General features: G+C 43.9%; 1 protein-coding gene across 3 annotated transcripts in view; it reads left to right on the top strand.

Annotated features, from left to right (window-relative positions):
• Window positions 1-13329, top strand: part of CPPED1 (calcineurin-like phosphoesterase domain containing 1) — a 113033-nt gene that overhangs the window by 13994 nt on the left and 85710 nt on the right. For all 3 annotated transcript variants that reach the window (XM_012647803.1, XM_012647802.1, XM_012647804.1), the window contains exon 2: window positions 8064-8282. In XM_012647803.1, the coding sequence (XP_012503257.1) occupies window positions 8064-8282 (219 nt within the window). The remainder of the gene's footprint in view (window positions 1-8063; window positions 8283-13329) is intronic.

Genomic DNA, 13329 nt, shown 5'->3' with positions numbered 1-13329 from the left:
GATCACCCTGATTACCTCTGCAATAGTACCTCGCACAATGTGTAATTAAGTCATTTGCTTGCTTGTTGTGTAGTTCCCCCAGGATTCTATAAAGTCGTAAGGAATGCAACCAACCAGTTGAATGTCCGGTGACTGGCATGGCCCCTGTCATAGAGAGGGTGCTCAGAACTTACTTGCTTGAATGAGTGCAGGAGGCCGAGTTGCTTCTCCTTGTGGGGGTCAGGGGGGCAGGCTTATGGTGGAGGTAGCGTTTGACCTGTGCTGGGCTGGGTAGATGGGATCGCAGCAGGAAGAATTGGTAGAATGGAGAGCACACCCAGAGGAAGTGGGGCGAGGCGGGGGACGGTATGGGGTGTGTTGGAGGAGCAGGTAGTGGTCCATCTTGGAGAGATCCCACAGTATGGCTTGAGCAGGGTTTCTCAACTTCAGCATTATCGACATTGTGGGCTGATGATTCTCTGTTGTGGGGCCCTGCCCTGTATGTTATGGGCTGTTTAGCAGCATCCCTGGCCTGTATCCACTGGATTCCAGTAGCATCATCCACTTCCCAGTGGGACATCCAAAAATGTCTCCAGACATTGTCAAATGTCGGAATAATCCCTGGCTAACAGGACTAGTGCCACCAGTGGGCCCAGTGATAGATTTAGCTGGAAAAGCTTTGGGCTCAGTTAGCCCTGAGTGCCAGAATGAGCGGGAATCCATTGACATCTTCACTTATCTCTTCACCAAATATTTGCTGATGCCTCCCGAGTGCCAGGACTGAGTGACACATGCTGACGATACACTGGAAAGGGAAAGCAAACAGGGGCCTTCCCTGGAGCTTCGAGGATAGTGGCCACTTAGCCAGGGATTTAATGACCTGGGTCAGGGATTAGGAAGAGACAGTGGCGGAACTGCCCGAGATGGACTGGAGTCGAGGGAGCTGTCCTCACAGCCCCCTGCTCCCCAGGTGGGAATGGCAGGGACCTGGCCCAAGAGGAGGGGGGTGGCAGGGACGGGAAGGCAAGGCCACTGCAGGGGATGTTGTAGCCATGGGATGCCAAGACCTGGCCGGCCACCTGTGTGCAGAGACTCATGATCCTGAGATCTATAGATTGGTGGTCTAGGGACGATGGTGGCAAAATTAGGGACATCTGGAGAAGGAGCCAGTCTGTTTTTATTGATTGATTGATGAGACAGGGTCACGTTGCCTGGGCTAGAGTGCAGCGGCGTCATCATAGTTCACTGCAGCCTCAAACTCCTGGGCTGAAGAGATCCTCCTGCCTCAGCCTCCTACGTAGCTGGAGGCTACCATGCCCAGCTAATTTTTTTTTATTTTTTGTAGAGACAAGGTCTCACTGTGTTGTTCAGGCTGGTCTCAAACTCTTAGCCTCAAGCAGTCCTCCAACCTTGGCCTCCCAAAGTGCTGGGATTGTGGGAATGAGCCACCGTGCTCAGCCTGGGGAAGAAGCCAGTCTTGAAGGAAAGATGATGAATTTGCCTATCAAAGTGTTGAATTTAATGTACTGACGGGACAAGCTGGGAGCTTAGACATGTCCAGGAAAACAAACACACTAATACTATGTTCTACTCATTTTTAAGTTAATTCTATGGTTTTCTAGTCAAGTAGAGAAATGCAACCTCGTGGTATTTCCAATTCATGTATTGTTTTGAGTCAGGTAAATTACCAGGAGCCAAAACCTTGAATTCTTAAATGTTTGCACAACGTAATGATGTGGTATTGTAGTGCTAAGAGCCTTGCTGATCAGACTGCTTGACCAATATCTTTTTATCTCTGCCTTCCAAAAGGCAAACTGGATTTAGAAAATATGACTTTTCTTTATGAAAATTAAGTTAAGGTACCTATTTATCATTGTATTCTACCTTGAATTATTTGAGGTTGTTTACAAGGAACAGTTTTAACACATGGTGAGAGCACAAAGTATTATAGTATTAGGTATTACTTAATGGCATGGCTCGCCCCCACCCCCAGGCCTTTTTCTAGTTGGGAGATGAAAAACTGATTCATTTGCTTTTGGGACTGCATTTATTATAGTTAGTCATTGATTAACAGGTAATAGCGAAAGGATCAATGAACTTTCTAATTCCTAGTATATATTAAAAAGTCAGCTTTCATTAGCAATTGACAAATATGCCCAAAAGGTATAATAAAAATGAGAGAGGAAATATATTGGCAAAGACAAATCCAAGAAAACATTTAGTTTGTGATCTTAAAAGTGCAGCTGCAAAAAGCAATTGCAATTTGAATATGTGTCTTTCAGGCTGGATATTGGCACATAAACAGAGTCTCATAGGAAGGATTAATGGTGAGGCATTGTGTGAATTTTTACAGGTTTTTAAGATTCTTCTCTGTATGCAATTGCTTTGCACCCGATAATGTTTAAACAGAAAACTCTCAGGCCTTTTCTACCCATAGTTTAATACCACCCAAAATGCACTATCCCTCAGTTTTGAAATATGATTTGACAGTGTCTTATCAGTTAGCTGAAATTCGGAAGTGTCCATCTCTTGTTACTCTCTATACAATACATGAATCTGATTTCCAAGGCCAGTTTTTCCTTTGAACATATTTCAAAATTACTTTTAAAATTTGATTTAGAAAATTATGGTAACTCATTTTTTCAGGCTTGTCCTTTGGACAGACATAGGCACTCCTAGCTGGCTACATCTGCTCTAAAACAATCTCACCTGTGTAATCACCTGTCCTGAAATTGGACCTTCTGTGGTAGAATAAGCAAAGCTGGGGCCTGGTTTACCCCTGAGCCTTTGTAGATCTCCATCAGTTTATTTGCCTTTGCTGGGTCTCCAGCCAGTTTTCATGTTGTGAGCTGCCGTGTTGGAGAGGCCCACATGGCAAGGACCTGAGGGCGGCCTCCAGCCAACAGCCAGCAAGGAACTGAGCCCTCGGCCCTGTAACGCACAAGGAGCCGGATGGTGCCAACAGCTACGTAGGTGAGCTTGGAAGCAGATCCTGCCCTACGTGAGTCTTCAGACAAGACCTCAGGTTTGACCAACCCTTTGATTGCAGCTTGTGAAAGTTCCCAAGCAGAGGACTAAGCCACGCCAGACTCCCACAGAGACTATGAGATAATAAATGTGGGTTGTTTTAAGCTGCTACATTTGTGGTAATTGGTTATATAGCAGCAGATAGCTAAATTACCATCTCTTTGAATTTGTTAAAAAAATTAACACAGAAAAAATTAAGTTCATTGTGGACATTCTTATTCATAGCAGATGTAAGTGTTTTAGTTAAATAAATGTATGGTTTACTGTGTATTAACACTAAATACCCTAAAGGCATTATCCAGAGCTTTGTGTCAAATTTTTTTAAAGATTACAGTCTTGTTTTGGTACCATCTGGGTCAGAGATGAGCTCTTAATTTAATGAACTTACTTTTCTTTTTTCTCTCTAAGTACTAAGTCTGTCTCAAAATTCAACTTTGGCTTTATCATAGTTATCAATTAGGGCCACTAACTGGGTTCTTCTTCTTCTTCTTCTTTTTTTTTTTTTTTTTTGAGAAAGAGTCTCTCTCTGTCACCCAGGCTGGAGTGCAGTGGTGTCATAATAGCTCATTGCAACCTCCAACTCCTGGGCTCAAGCGAGCCTCCTGCCTCAGCCTCCCAAGTAGCCACCACACCCGGCTAATTTTTTCTATTTTTAGTAGAGATGGGGTCTTGCTCTTGCTCAGGCTGATCTCGAACTCCTGAGCTTAAGCAATTCTCCTGCCTCAGCCTCCCAAAGTGCTAGGATTACAGGCGTGAGCCACTGTGCCCGGCCCCTGACTGGGTTCTTTTATCAATTTCAGAAGAAAAATACATACCTCTCTGCTGTGCTTTTGAAAACACGTGTGTGGGCTGTACACATACGTGCTCATGAGTGTTTTCATTGTACACCACAAAGTCATGGAAAGTCTAATGTTAGAACTCACTAATTAAGAATGAATTTTCTGATTACATTCTTGTCTTTCAAAGAATCTTGACTTGGTTTTGAAAGGCAATCTAGATAGTAGTCAATAATAATACCAAGAATTGTTTGGGGCCAAATATCCAACAAAGGCAAAAACCTAAAAATGAACAGAAAAATATACCACCACTAACAACAGCAAAACCCCTCTGATGTGTTATTTCAGTTTAGGAAACAAAAGTCACCCTGCTTCTGTTTCTTACCCAGTGCAGTTAAGTTGCTGGTGAGTAGAGTACTTTGATTAGTTGCAGTCAGAGCTTCTCAGACGTGGATGTGCATGCGGATCACCTGGGGATTTGGTAAAATGCAGATCCTGACTCCATAGGTCTGTGTTGGGGCCGGGGATTCTGCATTGCAGTCACGCTCCCAGGTGATGCTGATGCGAGGATGGCAACCTGGCCCTGCTTTCCCCGTGCCCACGAGCGGCCTGCTACCTTGCTGCTCTCAGGTAACCCTCACCTTGTCCCTCTTCCTCAGCCTCCATTTCCAGGCAATTCCACTCCTTGATTAGGGTTGTCAGGCATTTACCATTTAACTGGGCACTCTCATATTTAAGGTCTTTATCTAGGAAAGTTGGGGGGAAAACATCTGGATCCCTAAGTGTCTTTTTTCAGTAATGACAAATGCTCTCATGTACCAAGGTGCTTTAGGGATGGTCCTCAGTTTATGCAGACTTCCGTAGCTCAAAGTCCCAAAACAGGGTGTCCAGAAGGTTTCCAGAGATGCTGGACTGTGCCAGGGGTAGATACTTGCTTTCCCCTGGAGGGGATGGTGTCACAAGCTTTCCCTGGCCCTTGTAGACATCTCTCAGCTAATACCTAGGCCCTGTCCTGGGGGTAATTCTGGACTTCAGTGAAATAATTCAGTGCAAATATTGTTAAAAATTCACTTTCATAATGTACAAAGCTACCCTTTCTAGGGTTGGGACAGGTGTGCGCTTACAAAAGATTCCTCCTTCTAGAACTAATCCCAATAAGCCCCAAATATCTTTGATTCAGCCTTGATTAAAATTTAGATGAGACCAAAGACCACCAGCTTCTTCTGTAGCAGGAACCTTATGAGGATCCAGCTGCTTTTGAGAATGCAGAGCCCTAAGTCAGCAAATTACCTTATTAGATAGATAAATTAGATAGAGTACTGATAGGCGAGCTGTCATGTATTTTAGTTCGACTCTATTTATTTTGTGCCTTGTCATCATAAAATTGAGATTCTTAAGTTTTTACTAAGTAAACAAGTAATAATGAAAGATTTATTTTAACAGCTCCAAGGACTATTGATGTTTTGAAACTCTATTTGTCATAGGAAACTATTTGTTAAAACATTTGCTGTAGGGAGCTGTTAATAAACTCTGTCGTAGAAGGTGGATTTATGCTGCAGCCTTGGGGTGCCAATCACCTCCCTGATCTGGTTTTGATTAATTTGTCTAGTTTAAACGACCCTGCAAACAGCCTCAGAAATAGGAATACAGCTAAAAGCATTCATTGGTGTAAAAAGGTTATTATTGCAAGCTAAATAAATGATGCCAACAATTAACTTTAAAACACAAAGCAGATTCTCAATTTTTTTTTTTTTCATGACACAGCATTCAGACCTTCAGGAAATTCATTGTCTCCTCCTCCTCTCCTTATCTTCAGTGCTTGCCTCATAGACAACTACTGTTATGTAACCAATTACCCCGAAACTTAGCAGCTTGCAACAGCAAATACGTAGCATCTTACAAGTTCCATCAGCAATCTGGGTGCAGCTCAGCTGCTGCAGTTCTCATAAGGCTTCAATCAAGGCGTCAGCTGGGGCTGTCATCTCATCCGAAAGCTTGATGGGGGAATATTCCCTTCCAAGTTCGTGCACGTGGTTGTTGGCAGAATTCAGTTCCTCGTGGGCTGTTGGCAAGAGGCTTCCCTGTGTTTCTTGCCACCTTGGCCTCTCCATAGAACTGTTTACAACATGGCAGCTTTTTTCCTCCAGAGTGAGGGCTCCAAGAAAGAGAAAGGGAGAAAAGGAGAAAGAGAGAGAAGGAAATTCATGGGTTTTTTTAGCCTACTCTCCGAAAGGACATCCCATCACTGTATTCTGTTTATTAGAAGCAGGTTGCTAGGTGTAGCCTACACTAAAGGGGAGAGGGTTGCACAAGGATGTAAGATCACAAGGCAGGGATCTTCGGATCTGTCTTAGAGTCTTTCTGCGACACGCAGTAAGGGCTGAGTGGTTGAGAGTTGGGTGGATCCATCTGCCCCTACTGGACGTGCCGGATCTCTGTCCTTCGCAGTGAGACCCACACCCCAGGGCTTCGTGCAGTCCTTGTTCAGAGTCCAGCTGGTTGTGATTCGCTCGAACATCTGTGCTGTCAGTTGAGGACTGGTGGGTTAATGTGCTGTATATTTTGTTCTATAATGTGTGGAAAGGCATTTTTGCTTGTACTCATGTTTCGTAAAATTCTGAAAAGGGAATTAAGAAGAGAAAGGTGGCCTGATGCCAAAGTCCACTCTCAGATGATAGTAAGCTCAGTAGGGTGGGTGGGAAGGTAGCCGTGGAATTTTAAAAGGTTACCACTGGCTCATTCTTGCCATTTAGATCTCAGTTTAAATGTCATCACCTCAGAGAGGCCTTTCCTGTCCATCTAATTTAAATTAGCCGTCGCCTCACTCTTAATTCTCTGCGTGGCCCTCAGCACTGTCAGACTCTTCCCTGCTTGTTTACCTGTTATTCACCTTCTGTCTCCCGCACAAGAACTAAGCACCAGGAGAGCAGGGACCTCATCCTTGTGGTCCCGGTTGTACCACCAGCACCTCGCACGGGGCCTGGCAAACCACAGGCTCTCAGTAGATGTTTATCGAATAGACGAACATATCAGACACACAGATATGAAATGATTCCGAGGAGCTTTTCGGAAATTATAATATCATTATGACTTCCAAAGGAAACGACATTTATTCAGTTAACATGCATAATACAGTACTTTATTAAAAAGAAAACAGCCTCAAGGTTACAGGGTAGTTTTGTCCCCGCCACTAAGTGCTGGTGGGCCATTCAGCAAATCATGTCACCTGCCTGGACCTCAGTTTCCTTGGAAGATGAACACAGGGGCTGAAGATGGGAGATCCTCAGACTGTGCTCTGTCCATCACCTGACCCAGCTTAGGCAGTGGAAGTTCCAGATGCTGCTGCTTAAGAACAGCTCTGTGTTTCATGCTTTTAACATCCGTCTGCCATGTAAGATTTTGAATGAAGAAAGGATTCTGTGGCCAAAAAGAAAAGTTTGAAACCCACAGGGTTTCCATACCCACTAATGGCCATTCCAGCTCTGCCCAGGCAGGCACCAGCGGCAATTCTGGGGTATAAGGGTAGAGAGCCGAGGCCTGCAAAGCTTCAGTGCAGCAGAACCAACCAGAAGAGCAAGGCAGATGCTTTCAGGTGACCCACAGCCCTCTCCAGGAACATAAAGAGCCCCCCCCCCGACCCCCAGCCTCACACCTTGCTGTTGCCCACGTCACACTGCCTGTGCAACGTCACGTACTCGTTTCGAGATTCCTTTTGGCACTGCGTTTCCCACCAGATAGCCAGAGCTTCAGAGCGCCAAGTTTTATAATTAAAATTCTGTCACTTTCCCCCGAAACAGTGCAAATGGTGCCATGAAACCTGGCAGAAAAGATTTAGAAGCTACTTCACTTCACCTAGTAATTTAAATATAATACTTCTGGCAGCATTCAATTTTTGGCATTTTTAATTCTAATTAAAAAACTATTGCTGAACATTCATATCCTCTATACCATATTCTGTCGTGTCTCTGTGCTTCATTTTGGCCGTCTAGCTCGTAAACAAACAGCTTGGTCGCGTGGCTCTAGCAGCCCACGTGCGTTTTCCGGGCCTTTGGGAATCACTGGGTCCCAGGCATAATTAGTATAAATCAAAATCCTCTAGACTATGACAGGAAAATGGTATGTTTGAACAGCAGCTTATTAAAATGACCTACTTAATTTAAGAAAAATATTGTATCCACTTGCATGGTAACCTGGTTGCTCTCCCTGGCAGATTTCACAATGTTTCTCCCTCTCTCCTCTTTTCTTGTTTTTTTTTGTTGTTGTTTTGTTTTTTTTTTAAAGAAGAGGAAAGGGAATGGAAGGGTCCATTCTACTTCATCCAAGGTGCAGACCCACAGTTTGGACTGATGAAGGCCTGGTCCACCGGGAACTGTGACAGCGGCGGTGACGAGTGGCAGCAGGAGATCCGTCTCACCGAGCAAGCCGTGCAGGCCATCAACAAGCTGACCCCCAAACCCAGGTTCTTTGTTCTGTGCGGTGACCTCATCCACGCCATGCCAGGTAAGACTTGGGTTGTCACTCGTGACCTTTCCTCCTCCAGCCAGTTGTGTCCTCATTTGGGCAGGAGGAAAGAAAAAAGAGTTTGCTCCAAAGACATCTTTATGCAGTAATAGCCCATTCCTTCCCTTCGTGACTGTTGCAGTATCACTGAGCATCAGAAAATGCACACTCATTTTATATTTAGAGTTTGGCGAGATTAATCACTGTAATTAGGCAGAACTATAGTTCTGAGGATCTGAGCTTCGTACAGAAAATGGGACAGATTCCCACGTATCACCTTTCTGCATTTCCAGGGACAAACTTGAATTGCTTCCAGATACCATATCCATAAATGTAATCTTCTCGTTTCCTTTCTTCTGAACGCTTTTATTTCTCCCGTATTTGTTGGTGCTTTTTTGGTTGCAAGTGATAGAAACTCAATTTAAACTGGATTAAATTTTTTTTTTTAAAAAAAGGTATGTGTTGCCTCGTGGGGCTGTAAAGTCCAGGTGCATATCTGGGTTTCAGGTACAGGTGGATCCAGGTTTTCAGAGGTCATTAATAGCACTTGATCTCTCCATCACCGAGCTCTCCTTTCCTCTGGGTTGACTTCATTCGCATGCAGGCCCTCTCTAGATAGTGGCTCCTGGGAGCTCTAGGTTTATATCCTTTTTATATTATAGAAACCACAATAGTAAGACTGTAGCTTATTCTTGGTGGTCCACACAAAGTCCCAGACCAATTCTCATCTGGCTCATACCTGCAGCCATAGTGTGGGGTCAGCTCCATTGCAACCACATGGTCTGGAGAACAGGATGGTTTCTCTAAAAAAAAAAAAAAAAAAAAAAAGCGAGATGCTGGAAATACAACAGTAGCACATACCTTCTAGAACTCTCTTCCTTTTTTGTTTTTTGCTGCTCTGATGTCCTCTCCTAGGCAAGGATAGAGTCCAGTGAGCAAGTTAAAAAGCAAATACAAAGTGCTCCTGTCCCTCAGGGAGGCAGAGATGAAGACCTTTGTAGAAAATACAGCAGTGGCTATGGGTGTCTGCCTGTGACTAACTGCACCTTGTAAACCAAGACTTTTAGTTCTGCCGTGATGTCTAACTCCTTTAGGAGCTGAGGCACCCTGCAAGAAGCCTGGGTGCCTTAGTTCTTCCCCACTGAGGCTCTCTCCTCTGGTAGCCCTCCTTTCTAGAACAAAACCCAGAATGAAGATGCCAGAATGGAAAAAGGGCAGCCTAGAATTTCTCTCTCTCAAGTCCAGGGCATGTAGCCAGCGGGGAGAACCCTCAGACCTCCCCTCCTCCCTAGCTTGCTTGTATTTTACACAGAGCCATGTATGTGGACACGCCCATGTCACTGACTCCCACCAGGTAGAACCCTGTGATGTCCTCCCTGGTGAAGCAGCTGTCCTGGCAGGAGGCAGGACAGGTAAGAGGGGACATGAAGGCAGTGGGCAAAGACCTGAATTACAACTCAGGTGGCTGAGACACCGGCCCATGTCTGCCACTGATGTGCTGGGTGAGCGTACGCAAACCCCTCATCTTCTGAGAGCCTCAGATTCTGAGCGCCTCAGATTCTGAGCCAAGAGCCCATTAAAGCATGAGGAATTTAAAACCTCAACAGTCTGGGGCTACATAGCACAGAGACAGGCAGTTCCATACCTTCATACAGGTGAGGAACATCTCAGCAGCTTGGTACAGAAACAAGGATGGTCCTGAATTCTGTTCTGTTGAGAGGTCAAATCTTAGCTGCTTGTAAACTTGGCCACCCTTGGTGACTCTTGTCCTAGGGTGCTGAGATTCCATAATACTGAAGTGACTACAGAATGCCTTGGCTTCAGAAGGAGTTAGAAATCATAGCAGGACTCAAAAGCTTTCTCAGGTGAAGCAAGGTAATATGTTGACCAGACTGATTAATGCTACTTCCAAAAGGTCTGATTTTCAGTTCACCGGTTTCTTCGGGATTATATGGTCCCATATGTGCATCAGCTAGAGCTCTCGCTCTGGACCACACAGGAGCAAACTTCTGCTTTTATTGGACACATGAAAATAAGACTTCAAATTTAACATTTTTCAGTTTGGTAAAAAAATTCAGTTTGGTGAAAATTGGGTTTTTTCTCTTTAAAAACAGAATATTATTGGGCTCACTAGAATTATATAACATGTCCTCATAGATGTTTACCAAACTTGTTCTGAATCCTGCTATTCAGTCATATTTCAAAATCAGATTTAAAATAAAAGCTTTCCATGCGATTACATTGCTTCTTAAATAAAATATCCTGAGCATAAATTACACATTGTAAATTAAAAGATTGGGTTTTTATGATCAGCCCTACCAGTTGGTCAGAAGACTTTGTAAATGTGAATTGGCAAACTTTCGAACATGTATTTTATATTCAGTGTGACTCAGGCAGAATTCATAATCTGTTCTGAAGATTTGGACTGTTTTGTAGGGTTTTAACTGAGCCAGTGAAAGGGCTGTAACTGTTTTGAATATTGTAGTCTGAGATTAAGCAGCACATTTTAAAACTGGTTACCATTTTTTAATATGCAATAGGTGGCTTCCCTCTCATTTAGCTCATATGCAGCGGTAGACACTAGGAAAGTAATTATTTGCTTTGACTACTTAGCACATTGTTAATTATCAAATGCATATATTAATAGGCAAATAAAATCAGAAAGCATACTTTTAGCTCTACCATAAATAATATCTTGGGCCAAGTAGATTTAGGTTCAAAATGGAGAAAAAGAGCTTTCAGAGTAATACTCTTTTTAATGAAAGTAATAATGCGCTTTTTCATTATAAATATCCATCATAATATTCATTCATCTACAAACATTTATTGTGTGCAAACTATAATAAGTGCTAGTTACAGCACTAGATGCTGTGGGTATAATAGTGGAAGGTGCTGTGGGTATAATAGTGGAAGGTGCTGTTTTGGGGTTAGAGTCTGGTGATGGAGGAAAGAAACATGGGTGTTAAGAGGAGTCCTTGGTGCCAAGCCCGTAGGAAAACCCCTAAGAAATGCAAGCTGCTTCGTTTCAGACAAAGTCCATTTAGTTTTGAAATATATTTTTATTCTGCAAACATCTTTTTGGTTATCTTGGTGTTTTCTTGTCTCATAAAGCTTCTCTGTGGGGTAAGCCACATTATAAGTAGCAAATAAAGATCTGTACAAATACCGAGACCATTGATTTTCATCCTTTCCTCTTAAGCCCAGGGTTACTCTTGTCAGTCCCACTGACATTGAGGCATCGACCCACTGATGTCCCCAGGAGCCTTGTTAGATTTCAACAATTATGTGTAAAGCTGACAGATTGGAATGGGATTGTACAATCAGGGAGCCAGAGATTCCTTGGAGCCTCTAGCACAGTTTTGTTAAAAACGCACACACGTCCATCCTTGTTTATTAGAAATTGCCATAACCACACAAAACAGATGATACGGGATGAATTCTTCCCTTGATACAGAGTCTCTCCAAAGAGTTCTTTACGTATTGACCTCTGCTTGGGCGACTATGACGTGATTCAGTTTAAGCTGTTGATAACCTCAAGAACTCCTGTGTTCTGGAAAGGGAGGCGAGTTTGCAATGGTGTTATTCTAATAAATGGTGTGTTCGTTTCCTATCGTTGCTGTAAAAAGTTACCACAAACTTAGTGACTTCAGACAACACATATTTATTCTCTTCTCAGTCTGGAGGTCAGAAGTCCAGCATAAGTCTGCTGAGGCGCGTTCCTCCTAGAGGCTGCCTACATTTCTTGTCTCGTGCCACTTCTTCCATCTTCACAGCCAGCAGCCTTGCACCCTCCCTCCTCTCTGACCTCTGCTCCATCCTCTCATATTCTTTCTATTTCTCTGCCTCTTCTGCTGTCGTCTTAGGAAAACCCGTGTGTTTATATTGGGCACATTCTGATAACCCAGGATAATCCCTCGATCTCAAGATCTTTAGCTTAATCATATCTGCAGATTCCCCTTTTGCCATATAAGGTAACATATTCACAAGTTCCAGTGGTTAGGATGTTGAGCATCTTCGGGGAACACTATTCAGCTTACCACTGAATATGGGTGTGGGATGGACTTCGGGGTCTGTTATCTTCCAGGAATTGCGCTGCTAGCTCACCTACTCACTACGGTCTTGCAAAGCAGGCATCACTGTTATTTCCATTTTCCCTGATGGGGAAACTGGCTCAGAGCAGTGAATTACTTTTCCCAAGGCCACTCAGCTTGTAAGTGGACGACTCAAGTTCATCTGTTTCCAAACTTCATCCACTTCCCACTGCAGCCTGGCTGCTCCCAGGGTGGTCCCCAGGGCAACACCTGGAGCCTGTCAGATGTGCAGAATCTCTGCCCCACGCAGATCTCCTGGGTCAGAATCAGCATTTTAACAAGGTCCCCAAGTGAGTCTTATGAACACTGAGGTTTGAGAAGCAGTTACAAGTTGAACATCCCTAATCTGAAAGTTTGAAATGCTCCAAAATCTGAAACTTGGTGAGCACCGACATGATGCCCCAGCGGAAAATTCCACATCTCCGGTCCCAAGCATTTTGGATAAGAGATACTCAACCTGCAATAGTGACATTGAACATGATGTTTAACACTGCAGAAAAAATGCCAGTAGAAGACACGGTAAAAATGTGTGTCTTAGTCCATTTTCTTTTTGCTTATAACAGAATACATGAAACAGGGTGATTTATAAGAACTGAAATTTATTTCTTACAGTCATGAAGGCTGAGAAGTCCAAGCTCGAGGACCTGCATCTGGGAGGGCCTTCTCGCTGGTGGGGACTCTCTGCAGAGTCCCGAGGTGGCACAGGGTATCACCTCTCGAAGGGGCTGAGTGTGCTAGCTCAGGTCTTTCTTCCTGTTCTTAAAAAGCCACCAGTCCCACTCCAGTGATAACCCATCAATCCATGAATGGATTAACCTGTTCATGAGGGCTCTGCCCCACCTCTCAAAGGCCCCACCTCTCAATACTGCCACATTGGGTATTAAATTTCAGCATAAATTTTGGAGGAGGACAAATATTCAAACCATAGCAGTGTGTGATGTGATGGGCTATTGAAG

This window comes from Propithecus coquereli, unplaced genomic scaffold (genome assembly GCF_000956105.1).
Source record: "Propithecus coquereli isolate 6110/MARCELLA unplaced genomic scaffold, Pcoq_1.0 Scaffold27, whole genome shotgun sequence".
NCBI classification, from domain to species: domain Eukaryota; kingdom Metazoa; phylum Chordata; class Mammalia; order Primates; family Indriidae; genus Propithecus; species Propithecus coquereli.
The sequence above is the reverse complement of the archived record's forward strand: the minus strand, read 5'-3'. Positions and strand labels throughout refer to the sequence as shown.